The sequence below is a fragment of the Heteronotia binoei genome, chromosome 4 (genome assembly GCF_032191835.1).
Source record: "Heteronotia binoei isolate CCM8104 ecotype False Entrance Well chromosome 4, APGP_CSIRO_Hbin_v1, whole genome shotgun sequence".
Lineage (NCBI taxonomy): Eukaryota > Metazoa > Chordata > Lepidosauria > Squamata > Gekkonidae > Heteronotia > Heteronotia binoei.
This window is the reverse complement of record NC_083226.1, coordinates 147,459,592-147,479,283: the sequence shown is the minus strand read 5'-3', so window position 1 is coordinate 147,479,283 and position 19,692 is coordinate 147,459,592. Positions and strand designations below refer to the sequence as shown.

Genomic DNA, 19,692 nt, shown 5'->3' with positions numbered 1-19,692 from the left:
ATGATTTCAGTGAACAAAAAATTGTTTCCCTTGAATCTTGCTTTTCTCTCATATCCCAGTCTATACTCTGAATCTCAGAGTATAGTGGTCTCATAGTGGTCACAATTTCCTTTACCTCTCCCCACCCCCCACAAAAGACAACCTGTGAAGTAGGTGGGGCTGAGAGAGCTCTTACAGCAGCTGCCCTTTCAAGGACAACTCCTACGAGAGCTATGGCTGACCCAAGGCCATTCCAGCAGCTGCAAGTGGAGGAGTGGGGAATCAAAGAGACAAATGCCTTCTCCAAGCCTGCCGATAGGGTGGTGGGGACTTCAAGAGCCACAAAATATGTTTGAAAGAGCCACATGTGGCTCCCATGCTGCAGTTTGCCCACCCATGCTCTATGGCATTATACCAAGATCGCTCCCCAAACCCACCCTGCCCAAGATCCACGTCCAGACCTCCAAGAACTTCCCGATCTGAAGTTGGCAACCCTAACCATCATGCATCTGGAGAAATGTGCATTCTAGATACTGTAGAAGGAACTGGGGGGGGGGGGGGGGGGAGAAAAGCAAGATTCAAGGGAAACAATTTTTTATTCACTGAAATCATTCAAGGAATTGTCAAGGACTTAAGAGGAAAGAGCATGCTTCACACTCCATATCTTTAACTTGGGCTTATCCTAAGCATGCTGTTTCAAGTGCAGTCCACATCAGTCAAGGCCTCATTACTTCCTGTAGCTCAGGGAAGCCAAGCTTTTAAGAGTGAAAGCATGGGAAAATACATGTTCCAAAAACTGTGAAGTACAAATGATCAGGCAGGTCACGTCCTATTATACAGAAGAAAGTCGAATGCATATGCAAAATAAAAAAGTCCTGTTTTAAAAAGTTTAAAGTAGCACCAATTTATTTTCTCCTCCTGTTTTCAGCTTCCTGCATTTCTGATTCACATCAGGACATTTACAAAGAGAGACATTTACAAAGAGAGATCCCAAAAGCAAATGCTGATAGTACTAGACAGTGTTTCCATTTGCTGGTCCTGAAAAGCAATTCTGAATCAGTACAAGGCTGTGCTCTCATCTGTTGTGTGCCTTTCAGAATACCTGTAGCACCAGTTCTGAGGGCTGTTTGGAAACTGGAGAAACAGTGAAAAATAATTTATGCAGCCACAGGGTAAAATCCCAGGGTGGGACAACTGACTCTTGCAAACAGAACAGCAGAGAATGTGGTATTTGAACAAGAGATTAAGGATGCAATGCAGCAGTGAGGGTGAATTAGGACTGGCCACCAAAAATCTTCACAGCACTGTCACTCGTATTCATCTATGTATACCTGAATTCTAGTTAGATATAAACAGTGTGTAGATAAACAGTGACAAGTACTGTCTCCCAATTTTGGGGGATTCTAGAATGAGGTCCTACAGGAACACATAGGGGATGTGCAGGATTTTGTCATTGTGTTGCAACGAGCGACCAATATGCACACATACCACACACAACTTAAAGCCAGGTGCTTGTGGCCATCATGTTTAGTTTAAAAGATGGACATATTCATGTTCAAAGCTCTACACTAGTTGTCTGTCCAAGGTCAGTCCAAACTAACAAGGCCTCCGCCAGCAGAGTCCTTTCAATAACAGGCAGCATGTAAGGGTTGCTAAGATCATCACTTCAGAAAGAATTGGTACATTGTACCTTAATTACTCAGCCATTTCCAGACAACCCAGATACTGGTACATAATAGCATAATACTTTTTCAAGTATAAGGTGTACTTTTTACATCTTCTAAAAAGGCAACAGAACAGATATAGGACAGTATAGTGGCTTTAAAAAAAAGAGGTTTATCATTTGACCCATGCTACATTTTACCAATAAATATCCCAACCAATTTTAGGTTATTTGAGTATTACATATCTCTGTCACCATAGCGCTGAACTTTAATATCAGCCAAGTCCATTCATTTTGCTAACTTGCAAGGAAGTAGTGTAATCTACAAGACTGGAAATGTTTTATTAAAAAAAGTTCTTGGATGACTTTTTTTCTATGTGTGGGGGAAAGATATGCATTTACCGAAATAAGAATTTTAAATGGAATTACTCTGGAACAAACTTTTCCTGGGTATCAATGTAGCTGTATCATAAATTCACTTGGCTGGTTCAGTTTGCCACAGTGAAACAGTTCCCTAAGTACAGTGTCCATTTCCTAGAGGCATGGTTTTTTTTCAAAGCACAATTTTCCTTTGTAAAAAAAAAGTTCATTGCCGTAGCCCTTCAGCTTCTGCAATCCTGTTGCTCAAAGTAACTTTTTATGCCTTCCAGTATCAACCCAAGAAAGAAAAAACTGCTCCAAAATTCGTTCCACATTCACATTAGAAACTGTGCAATCAGGTTAGCCACTCCGAGGAGAATGATCAAGACGTGAGCAACTAGAGTCCACCATGTCAGTTTCCCTTCCTGATGCAAAGAGATAATGTAGATAAGGGATGGATAAACAAATACAAAAGCCAGGCCACATGTTGCTCCAGAATACCTGGGAGAGAGGGGGGAGAAAAAAGGGGATTTAAACCCAGCCTTCTCAGAAATTTTATGGCAGAAAAGAATCCCCCTCCAACACTCACATCTCTTAGCAGCCTGGCTAAATGTTTATTTGTTGCTATGGCAGAATACAGCTGTTATCAGCTGCCTCCTCCTCCTGTCTGGAATGTGATAAAGATTTCTACTCTGCTGTGCTTATTCAAACCACATTGAAAGCCATTCGCAGAGGATGTACTAAAGGATTGTACTAGATCAAAGACTCAGTTAGTTCTGTGTGCCCATAAAGAGTCTGAAGTTGCATTTCTTGAACTGCTGCCTTCTGTTCAATATTTTAAAATTGTAGAATTGTAGCCTGACACAGAAAGGGAACCACAGATTTTGTCTGTCCAGGTCACAGAAATGTCTAGTTATAACCCTGTACGAGATATACAAATAATGATTTAAAAAATCACACACATCCTTGCCAAATGTCATCCTATAAAATGAACATTTTCCCAAATATACACATCAAAGATGTGTTACAATCAACCTGGTCAGAATCAGCCTGCCATTTTCTTAGGTTACCCTAGCCAAATACCAGCCTTGGAACCAAGAATTATGTTACATCAAGCATTTCTACAGCATGAACTGTATTGATCAACTACTCTTAATGGTGAACCATTTGCAATAAAATGAATTTTAACAGGGATAAATGTAAAGTTCTGCATTTAGGTAGGAAAAATCCCATGCATAGTTATAGGATGGAGGAGACTTGTCTTAGCAGTAGTATGTGCGAAAAGGAACTAGGTCTTAGTGGATCATACGCTGAACAAGAGTCAACAGTGTGATGCGGTGGCTAAAAAGGCAAATACAATTTTGGGCTGTATCAACAGAGGTATAGTGTCCAGATCACATGATGAGATGGTATCACTTTACTCTGCTGTGGTAAGACCTCACCTGGAGTATTGTGTTCAGTTTTGGGCACCACATTTTAAGAAGGATATAGACAAGCTGGAATGGGTCCAGAGGAAGGCAACGAAGATGGTGAGGGGTCTGGAGACAAAATCCTATGAGGAAAGGTTGAAGGAGTTGGGCAAGTTTAGCCTGGAGAGGAGGTGGCTGAGAGGTGATATGATCACCATCTTCAAGTACTTGAAGGGCTGTCATCTAGAGGATGGTGTGGAATTGTTTTCTGTGGTCCCAGAAGGTAGGAGCAGAACCAATGGGTTGAAATTAAATCAAAAGAGTTTTCGGTTCAACATTAGGAAGAACTTCCTGACCATTAGAGCAATTTCTCAGTGGAACAGGCTTCCTCGAGAGGTGATGGGCTCTCCTTCCTTGGAGGTTTTCAAACAGAGGCTAGATGGCCATCTGACAGTGATGAAGATCCTGTGAATTTGGGGTAGGTATTTGTGGGTTTCCTGCATTATGCAGGGCGTTGGACTAGATGGCCCTGGAGGTCCCTTCCAATTCTATGATTCTATGAACACATTCAAAATTAAACAGTACCTTATGATTCCACCTATGTTAGGGTAAAATATGGCCATGGCAACACCAACACCAACAACTGCAAGGTTCAAAACCAATACATGGAAAATACTGCAAGAGAAGAGAAAATAAAGTCAGTTGACTACCTTGTACATTGCTACAAGGCCAGCTCTCTTCATTAGCTTCAGAAAGCTAGTGAAAAAGTTTCCATTTCTATGATGTCTAAGTGTGCCCTCCAAGCACCCATTCTCAACAAGTTTTCTTGAAAGTGTGAACTCTTAGCTAATGTTAGGATGAAGTATGTACGATTTGGCAGTTCTTCTGACAAATCCTTGCTGCGTTCCAGTTTTCCAGACTGACATCTGCATACCAAAAAAGCCCCAGAACGACACACTATAGAGCTCAGTTCACAACTGAAAAAGCAACATTTTGGATCCAGGAAATTATCTGAGATTTGCAACCAGACTAATGAATACCAGCAGACAACTCTTGAAGATAGTGGAAAGCATTATACTAAATACATACACAATCAAATCTTAAGCATTTTGAGAGATTAAAGGAACATTTAGGTTTGCAGGATTCTTGCCTAGAGACCATTTTTATTAAAATTAGATTTTTGGAGATATAAACAGGAAGGCTATCGTATTCCTTTCTAACTAGAAATAAAAAAAACCTTTGGAGAATGTTCAAGTTCTAAACAAGTCCCATCTCTTAATGCGAACAAAACATTAACTTTGTTGAAATACCAATTCAAAGTGCCAGATGAAAAAAATCCTGGCTTGAGACACCTAGAAGGGCATCTGCTTAGAAAATGTTTGAACTAAAAATGTTCCTGCCCTGGAATTAAGATCACATGGAAAGGCTCTCCTGACTGTCTCATCAATCAAAGCAGCTCATTTGGTGAGTAAATGAGAGGGGGCCTTTTCAACGGCAGCCCCATAATTATGGAACAACCAACCTCCCCACGGAGGTGAGCCTGGCATAGGTTGCCAGGTCCTGCCTGCTTGCTGGTAGAGGGATCCTGGCACTGGTCTGGGAGTTTTCTGGAATGCATGCAAAGTGCACACGGTACAATAATGTCACCCAGAAGTGACATCATCGCATCACCAATGTTGCATGCGACGCTCTGGGTTTGGGGCAAAAACTATGGGGTTTTTTTGCTATAACACCATGGAGTTTGCCCAAAACCAGAGTGTTGTGGTGTAATGATGTCACTTCCATGATGTCCCTGTTTGGGGATGGGGTTTCCCCCACTGGCCAACTGGAAGCCAGCAGATTGGAGCCCCCTTGGGGATTGGCAACCTTAGCCTGGCATCTTTCAAGCTTTCTAAGGCAGCTGAAGATGGTTTTTATTTAGTATTGCATTTGGTTAAGTTCACTAGTAGTCCTGAGTTGATTTTAAATTTTGGCCTTTATGTTTTTAATATATCTTATTTTATACATTTTTTATGTTGTAAACTGCCTTTAGCTCCATAAGGACGAAAGGCAACTAATAAAATGTTTCAAAAGTAAATAAATAAAATATAAGGGAATAACTATATGTAGAAAGTGTCTGGATGTGAAGCACCATTATCAGTTCACTTAGGGAAGATCAGCAAATTCAAGTGCAAACACAAATACTTTTCCTCCACTGGGCTTATTCCATTTTTTTCTAGGCAGCAACATGTCAAAACTCATTAAAGTATCCACCTCAACCCCTTCTTAAAATACAAGGCATGTTTCTGGGTCTATGACTGTTTCACACTAGCAAAAAAATGCACAATTTAATGGCTGAAAATCTAAGAGCCAAACCATGTTGCTTTGAGGTTCTCCTTTAGCTTCCTTTTTATTTATGGTCTAGGAAATGAGACACAGCTAACTGGAATGGAATTAAGGAAATTAGTGAAATAAGGAACACCATTAATGCTTGGTGAAAGTGAATTCCTCAGAGCCATAAAAATGATGAATGTAAAAAAAATACCAGCAACTGTACTAAAAGAAATGTACAAGGGCAGCAAATATACAAGGACCTTTACTGCACCACAAAAGTAAGTCAGCATCAGGATTTAAATTGTCAGGGTTTGGTGGGTACATGGGGTAGCTACAGATAACAAGAATGTCTGCTCAGTTGGATGGACAGCCAACCACAATTCCTCCCTGACATGTTTCCCGTATGCCTGGATGAGAACCTGGGAGAAAAGGTTGGTTAAGTGTTAGACAAGGTCTAGAAATGAAACAACCCATAATTCTCTGTAGTTCTTCTGAACTTGCAGCAAGAATGAACCATACCTGTAGTGGATAGTAATACTATTCTCTTTTTAAAAGCCTTTACAAATCAAAACCTGTATCTTCATCAGTATCTGAAGAAGCGAACAGTAACTCATGAAAGCTTAAACTCTGCCACAGATTTTGCTAGTCTTTAAAGTGCCACTGGATTTTACTCTTTTCTACTGCTACAAACATGGCTGCGCATCTTGATTTATCTGTTAACTGAGAAAGCTAAAACTGACAGTTGAATGGTCATTTCACAATAATATTGGGTATAGGCAGAATGAAGACACCACAAAGCAATCGATCACATTCAGAACATTATTAAGAGTAGAAATGCTGGTCTTTTTTCTTCTTCAAAGGCTGGGTAACTACTCCATAGCTAGATTTATAGAGAAAGGAAAGCACACAGCTTTTGTAGCATTAAGTCATTCACAAAATATTATGGTCCAGGTAAGCAGGGGTGGAGGAGAATTCTCCTGCACCTCATGACATCACAGAACACTATCTGATAAGAATTCATGTGAACAAATGCAACTGTAGTCATGCGTGATGAATCACAATGGGTGAGCTAGTCTGGGGAAGAATCACAGCTTCCTGGTAATAGAATATTCTTGTTTGAGTGCTGAGAATTAACTAAATCCTGAAAAATAATCACCTGATGAACGCATTTGGAGAGCATGCAGTAAATAAGTAAGTGACTTGGCACAGCATGCCAAAAAGAGGGAGGAAGTATGGAAAAGCCTGAATCATTGGCGGCCTTGGATACATCTAACTCTCTGAGTTGATACTGATCTACCTGTCTGGAAGAAGCCAACTGTTAATAGTTGAACTCAGCCGCCCTGAGCCTGCTTCGGCAGGGACGGTGGGATATAAAGCCAATAAATAAATAAATAAACAGACTTTCATTTTCTTCCTTTCTTCCTCACTTAAGATATTGTAGCATTCCCTATATGGAGGGAGGGAATTTGTTGCCACACAACTGCATATTATAGAAGACTGTAGTGCAGAGTCTTCGGAGAATGCCTTCTGCATCCAAGTCTCATTAAAAGCAGCAAAACACACACGGGAGCATAGTAATCCCTGTGCACCTTGTGTTCACTCCAGTAAGCATTTTACATAAGTCCCAGCTCAAGCTTAATTAATAAGGTCACAGCCTCACCTAATATAGTTTATTTTAAAAAGAGACTGAACATGCACATATATAGAACATTTACATCAAGTGACAGTAAAAACTTTCTTATCTGGCACTTGATTTTAAAGAATCCTCAGTCAGACAGTCTCTTCTGGATGGTAAGTATGTGTCTGCTCCACTCCTGCCTCTCTGGCTAGCTAGCTAGCTTGATGCCTCTGGCTGCTGCTGGGCTTCTGAGAACTCGCCTTTGGTGCCTTCTTCCCCTTCAGCCTGCACTAAGCTGTCAGGAGCCAGATCTGCGAAAGGGGTGTCAAACATGTTGCCCGCAGACCAGACGGGCTCCTACATGGCTTCTATCAGGCCCGCAAGCAAATGGCTGTCTGCTGTTTCCTACTTCCTGTTCCTCCTCTGGGGAGGAAGGGGGAAGGGGGGGGAGAGAGAGAGAGACTTGTAGCACCTTTAAGAAAACCAACGATGTTTTATTCCAGGTATAAACTCTTATGTGCCTGCACACTTCTTAAGAGGGAGAGAGGGAAAAGCATGTGAGCAAGAGAGAGAGAGAGAGATGGATGGAGTCCCATGGCCTTTGGAGAGATCTCCCTTTTGTGTTCAAACAAATGGGAGGGGAGAGCACAGCTTGCGTTCTTTATTAGTGGAAAGGAGCTAGAGTCCAGTAGCCCCTTAAGGACTAAGAAAATTTATGGCAGGGCATGAGTTTTCATGAGTCACTGCTTGCTTCTTCAGATACAGCTAGAATGTGAATCTATCTCTCCTTACATCTTGAAGAGATTTCAGATGCCAAATGACAATAGCAGGCACTGGTAATGAGAAAAACCTAAGTCTCAATAAGTCTAAGAACATAAGAACATAAGAGAAGCCATGTTAGATCAGGCCAATGGCCCATCCAGTCCAACATTCTGTGTCACACAGCGGCCAAATATATATATATATATATATATACACACACACATACACACTGTGGCTAATAGCCACTGATGGACCTCTGCTCCATATTTTTATCTAACCCCCTCTTGAAGGTGGCCATGCTTGTGGCCTCCACCACCTCCTGTGGCAGTGAAGTCTAGGAGGATGCCTTATCTTGAGCTTCATTATCAGTTACAATTCAGCAGTCTTTCTTTCTAATCTCCCTTTGAAATTCCTTTGTAAGAGAACTGCTATTCTTAGGTCAGCAACAGAGTGTCCTAGAAGGTTAAAATGTCCCCCCACTGGTTTTTGAATGTTGTTGTTTCTAATAGCAGCAGAAAGTAAGAGTCCACTAACACCTTAAAGACTAACAAAATTTGTGGTAGCGTATGGGCTTTCACAAGCCACTGCTCATTTGTTCAGGCTTATTTCCATTTATTCTTTGCTACTTTCTGGGTTGAATCTTTTTTTACCAAACTCAGACTACATTTCCTGTCTTATTACCAATACTGAGATCTCCATACTTACTACCCCTCTGCATATCACACCTAATCCAATCACATCTGCTATTGCCACTCAGCATCTGAAATCATCTTTATAAAATTTATATCTCCAGTACCTCATGTTACGTTTTATGGCACACATGGACTGGCCCAACAAAGTGACATTTATGTCAGATCTGGCCCTCATAACAAATGAGTTCGACACCTCTATTCTAGAGGGCTCCCAAGCGGATGGTCCATTGCCCTGCTGCATAAGACAGTTCCATCACTTGGGGAGAATGGTCCCACCAGACATGAGGGCTATCATTGTGGCATTCCCAAAAGGATGAGTTTGGTTGCTGCAAATTCTTCTGGATAGGGAGCAGGGCAGACCAATAAAAGCTTGAGTATCTAGCATATTTGATTAACCAGCAATCCCCAACAAGTACTTTGTCTCTAATACAAATGTTGGCATTATTATTATTAAAAATTTCTCAGGGAGGTAAGAGTGTTCTTATACAGAAAATCACAATGAAACGCAGCAACAGACATGGGATTTAGCTTTGACGGTGCAATCCACCATATTTCAATGAGACTTGCAAGACTACATTTCCACTCGGTTTCCATCATCACCAGGTCAAGCTTCAGTAGTTCCAGAGGTGACTTGCAGGGAGACTCCAACAGTATAACGGAGCTTCTATAGCAATATCTGATAAGCATCCCCCATCCCTTTACATTTATAGATACAATGGGACACACACTTCTAAGTGACTCATCAACTTCATCAGGCTTTAGCAAATGAAAACCATGCACGCAATTAGGACTAGACTGTACTACAGTACCATTCTACAAGTGAATTGAACCAACATGGCATCTAGGTCATGGCAGATGTGAGCAGTTTCATCCACAAAATGGATTTCAAAACACTCATAGCAAATATTTATTTATTTTAGTATATTTCTATTCCGCCCATTCCCCGTAGGGCTCAATATGTGTGCAAGAACATGAGTACAACATGTCCCACAGACCTGCCTACACCAGAAAGCAGATTCTCATATTTGGCATCTTAAACTTCTAGACACAAAACAGACCTTACTTAAAAAACACAGAAACAATGTGTTTCTCAACAAAACAAATTGTCAGAAAAGTGTTTGGCAGGGGACAAATTCCTTCATTCTTTCTTAAATTGAACTATGTTCTCAGCTTGCTGCCAAAATGTGATGATTAGATCACAATTTTCTTCCAATAATGTAATGATCTGGTTTTATCCATCTTTTTCTAAAAATTCACTGCCAATAATTTTCACATCTGCATGTTTGTGGTCTTTCAAGATTGTGAGATTCATGGCAGGCCTTAAAGAAGCAAGATGGAGTTTAAAGATGAAGACAATAAATTTTCCTATGGATTTCAGCAGGTGAAGCAATTTAGACAAAGGAAGTTTGAAGACAGGGACATGTGACTTTCCCCGAAATTTTCAGAACCATCTTTCTTTGACTCCATCTCTTCAGAACTATACATCTGAAAAGTCCATCTTCAGGACAAATAGCTGCAGCCAACGAATTAGATTAGATCTGAAGGAACCTTTCCCTGAACAGAAGGGATCCAACAAAAATGATGATACAATCCTACGCTTTCACAGAATCATAGAGTTGGAAAGGACATCCAGTTGAATCCCCTATGTCAGACAACTGGTCTACCAAGGTCACTACTGTCTACCAAGGTCACTACTGGCACAGCCCTCCAGGGTCTCAGACAGAGGTTTTTCACATTAGCTGCTACCAGATCTCTTTAGATAGAGATGCTCAGGACTGAATCCAGGGCTTGCTGCATGCAAAGCAGATGCTGTCCCACTTATTCTTAATTCCTCATTGAAGTCACTGGGCTTAGAAGGATGCAACTCTGCTTAGGACTGAAGCATCACCTATTGCTTTCAAGCCATGTTCTACAGATGTAGGATTCCTACTTATCCTTTCCTTAGGGAGTAATAACAATCCTAACAAGGTCAACTAAAAACCTACACACCTACCATTCAGAGATATAGTCAACAGAACACAAAGTGGGAAAATGGAGGTTCCTCTCATTATATGAGGTCCCACAAACCAAAACGAATCTCCCCCGCTTCACAAACCAGTTTGGATTTGTGAGGTTCGTAGATCTTCCCTCCCTCCTTTCTGCTGGGTGTAACTCCCTGAGGCCTGCAGAATGGAAGGGGGGGAAGATCTTCCAAAACCCATTTAAAGGGAACATTCTTTTAAACGGATTTTGCAAGTGGACACATGTGGGAGTGGAGTCCAAGCAGTGAATTCACCACTTCTGGGTCAAATACCTTCTCCAAGTTCCACCACCAGCACAAGCATGTCTGCTGACATGAATCACACAAAGCCACCAGGGAGGTTCATGAGGCTTGTGAGGGTGGAATGGCACCCACCAAAAGTTTGCGAACCATGAACTGGGTCTGGTTTGTGATGAATTTCACATCATAATTTGGTTTGTGCCCATCCTTAACAGCCAACAAATACTGGGTTATAAACAGCCACAGACTATTAGGTAAGTGGAGTGTCTTGTAGAACAATATGCAATTTCTTCCAATAACTCTCACAGATCAAGATGGTGGCGTGTTTAGAGCGACGGTGTTAGAGCTTCACATCCTTCTCACTTTTCAGTGCCTCCAGATGATTTAAGCTGGAAGACGCACTACCATTTGAAACCAAAGTGCAACTGAAGTGCAGCTGAAACTTTCCAATGTTTCTAAATCCATTAGTCCCGCAGCTATGCGACTGACCTACTAACAACACTGAGCTGGCTTAAGCACTGAGTGGATGATTGCAGAAGCCGCGGTGTGGAGTACCGGTGGACGCCGGCTACAGCTGGGAGACACCGGAGGTGCAGAGCTGAGAGGCAGGGTGAATGCCTTTGGACTGTTCCAGGCTAGTTTTGGGGGAGAGTCTGTTCCTGCCCCCCCAATTCTAACATCAACCCTAGCCCTGACTGTAAACTGCCTGCACCCGAGGCCACCTTTTTGGACTCCCCTGCCAGCAAGTAATATCTCCCTCCAGCTGGGCCACAGTAGCTTCAACAAGCCTATCCGCCAGCTTCCTCTAATCAGCTCCTACCGCAAACGCTGGGCTCTCTCTCCACTGATCTCTCGCTTTGCTGGAGAGTGAAACCAAGCTTAGACGGATGTGAGGCTGCAAAGCAGACTGCTTACAGCACTTGCACTTTTTTCGTCTCCCACTAGATGTTGCACTTTCTAGCCGCAATTGCACTTTATTGCTACTAAATTTCTTTTTAAGTATTATTAAATTGGGTTAGGGTTAAATTAAATTACTGGGAGCAAATTGGATTAGAATTAAATTTAAATTATTGGGATTAAAGTTAATTAAATAAATCTTGAACTGGGATCAAAACATAATTTCTAGGGTGGGATCAAAGTATGATTTTGGTGTGTGAATTGGACTGAGTTTAGAGATGATTAATTTAAATTGCTAATTGTTGTATGGGTTTTTTATCTTAATCCAACAATTTAATATGTTAAATTGTTTACTGGGACCTTTTAATAGCCATTGAATTAAATTAGATTGGATGTATTAATTAGCTAATTATAGCAGGAGCAATTGTCTATAGGAGAGGGGAGGAACTATTTGATTGGCTACAGATAATTTGTAATTTAATGGTAGGACTCAATTTAAGGTAGTTTATTAGTTAGGATACGAACTGGGGTGAGTTTAAGTAGTAGGTAGTTTCAAACTTGTTGGGAGTATGATACCTGTGAGGCAATTCCATCTGATGTTGATCTGAGGCTATGCAAAGATCAGTTCTATGGAGGAATTAGCCAAGGGATACCAGTGCTCCTGCGGAGGGGCAAGTATAGTGGTGGGAACAGGCATAATGGAAAAAGAAGAAGACTGAGACACGGGAGGGCTTGCTTCCCTTCCAGCCGATGGCAGGTATGGGGGCCAAGTGGAAGTACTCGCCTCCGGCCTTGGTGTTGTGCAACGCCAGGTCCATAAATAATAAGACCGCAGTCCTACGAGACTATCTGCTTGAGCAGAAAATGGACCTGGCCTGCTTGACTGAGACCTGGGTGCAAGATGGGGAGACAGTAGCTCTCTCCCAAGTAGTTCCCCCTGGGTTCTCGGTCCACCACCAAGCACAGACTAGCGGGTGGGTGGGGGGTGTCGCTCTTCATATGGGAGGCTTACTCCTTCCGGGTGCTCCTGGCCAAGGAGATCACCGGCATTGAGTGTGCAGGTCTGGTGTGGGATGTTGGGGAGAGTTTGGCTATCTGGCTGGTGTACCGAACGCCTAATGCACCAGCCAGTGCCCTGCTGTCTCTGATGGAGGCTGTGGCAGGCTGGGCACTGGAGCACCCTTGACTTATTGTCTTGGGTGACTTCAATGTCCATGCTGATGATGCAGCCTCTGCTTGAGTGACGGAGCTGGTGTCATCCATGGCGACACTAGGACTCTCTCAGTATGTGACATTACCCACCCACCAGGCCAGGCACACGCTGGATTTGATCTTTGCGGCGGGAGTCGTAGTGGACCGGATTACTGCTGAGCCTGTGCCATGGTTGGACCACTATGCCCTGAAGGCCCGTACGGACGTGTCACTACACCCCTGTTTAGGCAACAAGTGTGTTTTGGCTCACCCTCGAAACCTGATGGACCCAATGCGGCTTCAGATGGCCTTGAAGGATCCCTGGCTCTCTGGCAGCTCATTAGATGAGCTTGCGGAGTCCTGGAATAGCCGGCTTACTGCAGCTATCAATGAGATCGCACCTAGGTGTCCTCTTTGCCCCCACTCACGACTTGCACCGTGGTATACTCTGGAATTGCGGTTGATGAAGCGGCAGCTTAGATGATTAGAGAGATGGTGGCGGCGTACTCAGGACAAAGCGATGAGAACATCTTATAGGTCATTTATGCGGACCTATGAGGTGGCAGTCAAGACCACAAAGAAAGCTTACTTTGTGGTCCGGATTGCGTCTGTGACCTCACGCCCAGCCCAATTATTTAGTACAATTCAGTCCTTAACTGCCCTACCTCAAGGCAGATCAAATGTTAGGAAATTGGAAATCGGCTGTGAGGCTTTTGCAAGTTTTTTCGCAGATAAGGTCTCATCACTCCGTCATGACCTCCCTGCCACAGTTGAAACAGTAAGTGAACTTGAGGCTCTGAGCACGTCTTCAGGTCCATTTCTGGATCACTTTGACCCACTCAGTCTGGAGGAAGTTGACAGGATTCTCATTTCTGTGCACCCTACAACTTGCGTTTTGGATCCGTGCCCGTCCTGGCTGATAAAAGCTAGCTGGACAGTGTTATGTGATCCACTTCGTTCTATTGTCAGCAGATCCCTCATAGAGGGGGTCTTCCCTACACCTCTTAAAGAGGCTGTGATCTGCCCTCTCTTGAAGAAACCATCTTTAGACCCGACCAATTTGGCCAACTATTGGCTGGTGTCAAACCTGCCCTTTTTGGGTAAGATTACAGAGAGGGTGGTGGCGACACAGTTTCAGGGTTTCCTGGAGGACGCTTCCGCCCAGGCCATGGAATGGAGACAGTGCTGGTTGCCCTCATGGATGACCTCCTGAGACATCTGGATCAGGGCGACTTGTCAGTACTGCTCCTATTAGACCTGTCGGCTGCATTCAATACAGTCGACCACCAACTGCTGTCTAGCCATCTTGCTGACATGGGGATACAGGGGTTGGCCTTACAGTGGCTCTCCTCTTTCCTCCAAGGTCGGGGACAAAAGGTGGCGACTGGGGAAATGCTGTCTCAAAGACACCCACTTTTTCATGGGATGCCTCAGAGGGCAGTTCTTTCCCCAATGTTGTTTAATATCTATATGAGCCCCCTTGCCCAGATGGTCAGGAGGTATGGGCTGGGTTGCCATCAGTATGCGGATGACACCCAGCTGTATCTATTGATGGGTGGCTGGTCCACCTGCACCCCGGAGAATTTGGACCTGGCGCTGCAAGCCATGGTATCATGGCTCAGGCTGAGTCGGCTAAAGCTGAATCCAATGAAGACGGAGGTTCTCAATCTAAGTCGCAGCGGCCCAAGAAAGGTGATTCCTCTACCAGCCTTCGGTGGGGCGCCATTGACGCCAGCGTCGAGGGTTAAGAGCTTGGAAGTGCTCCTGGAGTCCTCCTTAACTATGGAGGCCCAAGTAGCAGCCAGTGCCAGAGCTGCTTTTTTTCATCTTTGGCGAACACAGCAGTTGGTCCCCTACCTTGAGCGCAGTGACTTAGCAGTGGTGATCCATGCCTTGGTCACCTCAAGAATCGATTACTGTAATGCTCTCTACATGAGGCTGCCCTTGACTCAGACTCGGAAGCTGTAGCTGGTGCAGAATGCTGCAGCCAAGCTACTAATGGGGCTTCCTCGTCAGGAGCACATTCAGCCTGTGCTGAGAGCGCTGCACTGGTTGCCTGTTGCGTACCGAATCCATTTCAAGGTCCTATATGGCCTAGAACCTACCTATCTGCGGGACTGCCTTGCCCCACATGTTCCCCAGAGAGCACTGCAATCAAGTTCTCAAAATCTTTTGGTTGTCCCTGGGCTAAAGGAGGCTAGGCTCAGCTCCACCAGAGCAAGAGCCTTCTCGGTTGCGGCCCCAATACTTTGGAACACCCTTCCAGAAGCCATCAGGGCCCTGCAGGATTTATCGCAGTTCCACAGGGCCTGCAAGACTGAACTGTTTCGGATGGCATATAACATCTAATGGGAGAGGGCTGCCACCACATCTGGATCCATAGCGCTTTGATTATTAACTGCCCAGGATCTGTGCGCGTGAGAAAGAAAATATTATATGATCTGCCTGAAGTAGTACCATTGTTATTATCTGATTGTTTTATTGTTTTAATATTGTTTTGTTTACTGTCTATTTTATGCTGTTAGCCGCCTTGAGTCTGTATGGGCGGGATATAGATATAACATAAATAAATACCTGGTTACAAATTACTTCTCTTAGTCACAATGAATAATATAGCTGTGTGTGGACAGGTGAACTAAGAAAAACTACTAACAAGAACTAACAAGCAATTCTAGTTTACATCTGGAAAGCTGTAGCTGGCATAGGGTGACCATAATGTCTGAAGGCCAGCCAGGGACACCTTGGGGGGGAAGGGGGGAGGCAGGGGTGCGCAGGGGGAAGGGGGGAGGCCGCGGAGAGGCCTTCGCTGGTCAGCGCTGGTCCCGGAAGGCCCTCCACAGTCTCTGGAAGGCCTTCCGGGACCAGCGCCGGCTGCTTCGCAGCCTCTCCGCGGCCTCCGCTGGTCGCTGGAGACCCTCCAGAGTCTCTGGAGGGCCTCCAGCGACCAGCGGAGGCCGCGGAGAGGCCTTCGCTGGTCGGCGCTGGTCCCGGAAGGCCCTCCAGAGTCTCTGGAAGGCCTTCCGGGACCAGCGCCGGCTGCTCCGCGGCCTCTCCGCGGCCTCCGCTGGTCGCTGGAGGCCCTCCAGAGTCTCTGGAGGGCCTCCAGCGACCAGCGGAGGCTGCGGAGAGGCCTTCGCTGGTCGGCGCTGGTCCCGGAAGGCCCTCCAGAGTCTCTGGAAGGCCTTCCGGGACCAGCGCCGGCTGCTGCACGGCCTCTCCGCGGCCTCCGCTGGTCCCGGAAGGCCCTCCAGAGTCTCTGGAAGGCCTTCCGGGACCAGCGCCGGCTGCTCCGCGGCCTCTCTGCGGCCTCCGCTGGTCGATGGAGACCCTCCAGAGTCTCTGGAGGGCCTCCAGCGACCAGCGGAGGCCGCGGAGAGGCCTTCGCTGGTCGGCGCTGGTCCCGGAAGGCCCTCCAGAGTCTCTGGAAGACCTTCCGGGACCAGCGCCGGCTGCTCCGCGGCCTCTCCGCGGCCTCCGCTGGTCGCTGGAGACCCTCCAGAGTCTCTGGAGGGCCTCCAGCGACCAGAGGAGGCCGCGGAGAGGCCTTCGCTGGTCGGCGCTGGTCCCGGAAGGCCTTCCGGGACCAGCGCCGGCTGCTCCGCGGCCTCTCCGCGGCCTCCGCTGGTCGCTGGAGACCCTCCAGAGTCTCTGGAGGGCCTCCAGCGACCAGCGGAGGCCGCGGAGAGGCCTTCGCTGGTCGGCGCTGGTCCCGGAAGGCCCTCCAGAGTCTCTGGAAGGCCTTCCGGGACCAGCGCCGGCTGCTCCGCGGCCTCTCCACGGCCTCCGCTGGTCGCTGGAGACCCTCCAGAGTCTCTGGAGGGCTTCCAGCGACCAGCGGAGGCCGCGGAGAGGCCTCCGCCACCGCCGCCGGGCCCCGCGCGCGGGCAGGGAAGGCGGCGAGTGAGGGAGGGAGCGTCCCTGCGCGTGTGCAGGGGCCCTGCGCATGCGCAGGGACGCTCCCTCCCTCACTCGCCACCTTCCCCGCCGGCGCCCGCGGCCCACCGCCTCCGGGGCTGGCTAAACCGGGACCTCTAAATGGTCCCGGTATAGCCAGCCCGAGAGGCGGGAATAGGGGGCCAGAACCGGGACATTCCCGGGCGCCTGGGACGGTCTGGCCACTCTAAGCTGGCAGTTTAAGCATAGATATGGTTTTCAACTTGTATTTATTTCTCTCCATCTACACCACAACCATTTTATTTGAATATTTTGACAAAAAACATAGTTAGGGTGTTGTTTCACATTAGGAGTCCATTCAAAGAACTCTTCCTAAAGACACTCTCAAAAGAGAAGACTTTAGGATTCTCACGGACTCGTTTTCCTATTACTTGCCCAGTTGAGGGTTAGGAAGTGACTCTGGGCTAAAAGTAATCTGACAGGGTTTCTATTTACTCCTTAAGTCACTTTCTTAGCTCAATGGATAAAACTTACATGAAGGTTTTGTTGCAACCTGATGGCCCACGAGGACTTCACAGCCAAGTTATGAGCCTCTTTACTACTAAAGGGATTCTTTCTTTTGGAAACAGAAGTTAGGAGTCCTAGGACACCAGTGCTCAAAGTCAGAAGTCTGGTATGAAACATGCCATTTGCAGAATAGTTTTGCTCCTGAACAGCCCATCTGCCAATGGGAACCTGTACCTCCTCAAGAGTTCTTAAAAACACTGTGCATTTCCTGGCCTATGAAACCAAGTGCCAGTAGTGGAAGCCACCATTCCCCACTATTAAAAGGGTCATCTTGATAAAAGAGAACAAACAATAGTATTGTGTTAAGGGTGGGGAGAGTGGATAAGAGTTAGCTGGTACAATATGTAGACAAAAGTTGCCTTTACCTTGGGTAGACATTCCCAAAAACATGTCCTAAAAGCTGAACTCGTGCCAAGTAACCAAGCAGTGGGTACACAGTCATCATCTGAAACAGCAGGAATATTCGTCCAAGAAATGACAAGACGTCATCACTGGGGAAATTATCTAAAAAATTCTAACAAAGGAAAGGCTAGTGAGAAAAAAATTGACACATTGTTATGCTATGCATTTTCATCTGTATTAAAATGCTCAATGAGAAACTCTGACCCACTATAGTCCTCATTAATGCACAAACACAATGTCAACACTAGATATGTTTCACTTCTCACATAAGAAGTGGGAACCCAGTGAAAGAAATTATCTATATTGGCATGCATAAAGGGTGGATTGAAACGAGCAGCTGAAATGATGATGACATCTATTACAGAGACATTTGTTTGGCATAGTGACCACCAATACTCCCTCTAAGCTGTGAAGTCTTGTGAGCAAAGATTCTGCTTTGTGAGCTACTGGCATTAAAGCTGTGAGCTACTGCATAAATTAGTTTGCTCTAGGTTCATTTTTCCTCAGCTAAGACAGAAATATGTGAGCTGGAGGCTAAAAAACTGTAAACTAGCTCACACTAACTCATCTTAGAGGGAATGCTGATGACCACTATTGTGAATGATCTGACATACTGTCTGCAGGTAAGTGATGAGATTGTAGTTGAAATGCAGTGTAAGCGAGAAGTCTTTGAGCTAATGTTCATTTGCAAGAACCATTACCATACCAAAGCGATAAGCTTTCATCTCTTCAGCTAGTTCTTACTGCATCTATTAAATCTGTTAGTGAGTTTGTGTGTGTGTGTATGTGCTAAGAACCGTCAAGTCACTTCCAATTTATGGTAACCCTATGAATTAATGACATCCTAACAGACTTGCTCAGGTCTTGCAAACTGAAGGCCACAACTTCCTCTTTTGGGTCAATCTATCTCATGTTGGGTCTTCCTCTCTTCCTTTTATTAACTCCATAAAAACTGGGACACTTTGATCCTCTTAAACACATGAAGCTACCTTATACCAAATCAGATTATTAATCTATCAAGACCAGATCTGTTTTGCCAAGAACTCAGAAGAGGTCTTTTACCTCTTCAAATGCTATCCAGCTCTATTTTTTTTTTAAACAACTGCAGATGATGGAAATTGAACCAGAATCTTCTTCATGCAAAGCAGATGCTCTACCACTGAGCAAGGTTCTTTATTTAAGATGCCTTTTCCCAGGTCAGACCATTTGTTTCCTAGCATCAGTGCTGTCTGCTCTGGCTGGCAGCAGCTCTTCAGAGCTTCAGTTAGAGTTCTTTCACATCATTCACTGATGCTTTTAGCTGGAGATGTCAGAGACTGCACCCTAAGACTTTCTGCATGAAACCAGATGCTCTGCCACAGCCCTGCTCCTTCTATAGACCTCTTATTCGCTTTTTTTGCCAGCAGATTTTGGATCTTCTTGAATGAAAAGGGGAAGAAACTTCTGCTTGGTGTGGTATTTATTTATTTACTTTTCATTTATATCCCACCCATTCCGAACAGACTCAGGGCGGCTAACAATCATATAAAAATCAACATCTTAATTTCAAATATAAAACAATAAGGCAGTCAATTATAATTTAAAACAAAGTATTGGTGCTATACAGAGTATACAGTTTATCTGTTGGTGGTCCTTCTGGTGGAGTTGCCCAGTAGCATAAAAGTGGCAGCCTTCTCCCCTACTTG

General features: G+C 45.0%; 1 protein-coding gene across 1 annotated transcript in view; it reads right to left on the bottom strand.

The window, feature by feature from the left end:
* Positions 1-857: 857 nt before the first annotated feature.
* Positions 858-19,692, bottom strand: part of SLC38A9 (solute carrier family 38 member 9) — a 69,872-nt gene continuing 51,037 nt past the window's right edge. The window contains exons 15-17 of the mRNA XM_060235979.1: positions 17,971-18,119; positions 3,997-4,086; positions 858-2,503 (exon numbers count right to left, since the gene is read on the bottom strand). Of these exons, the coding sequence (XP_060091962.1) occupies positions 2,338-2,503; positions 3,997-4,086; positions 17,971-18,119 (405 nt within the window). The 3' untranslated portion in view covers positions 858-2,337. The remainder of the gene's footprint in view (positions 2,504-3,996; positions 4,087-17,970; positions 18,120-19,692) is intronic.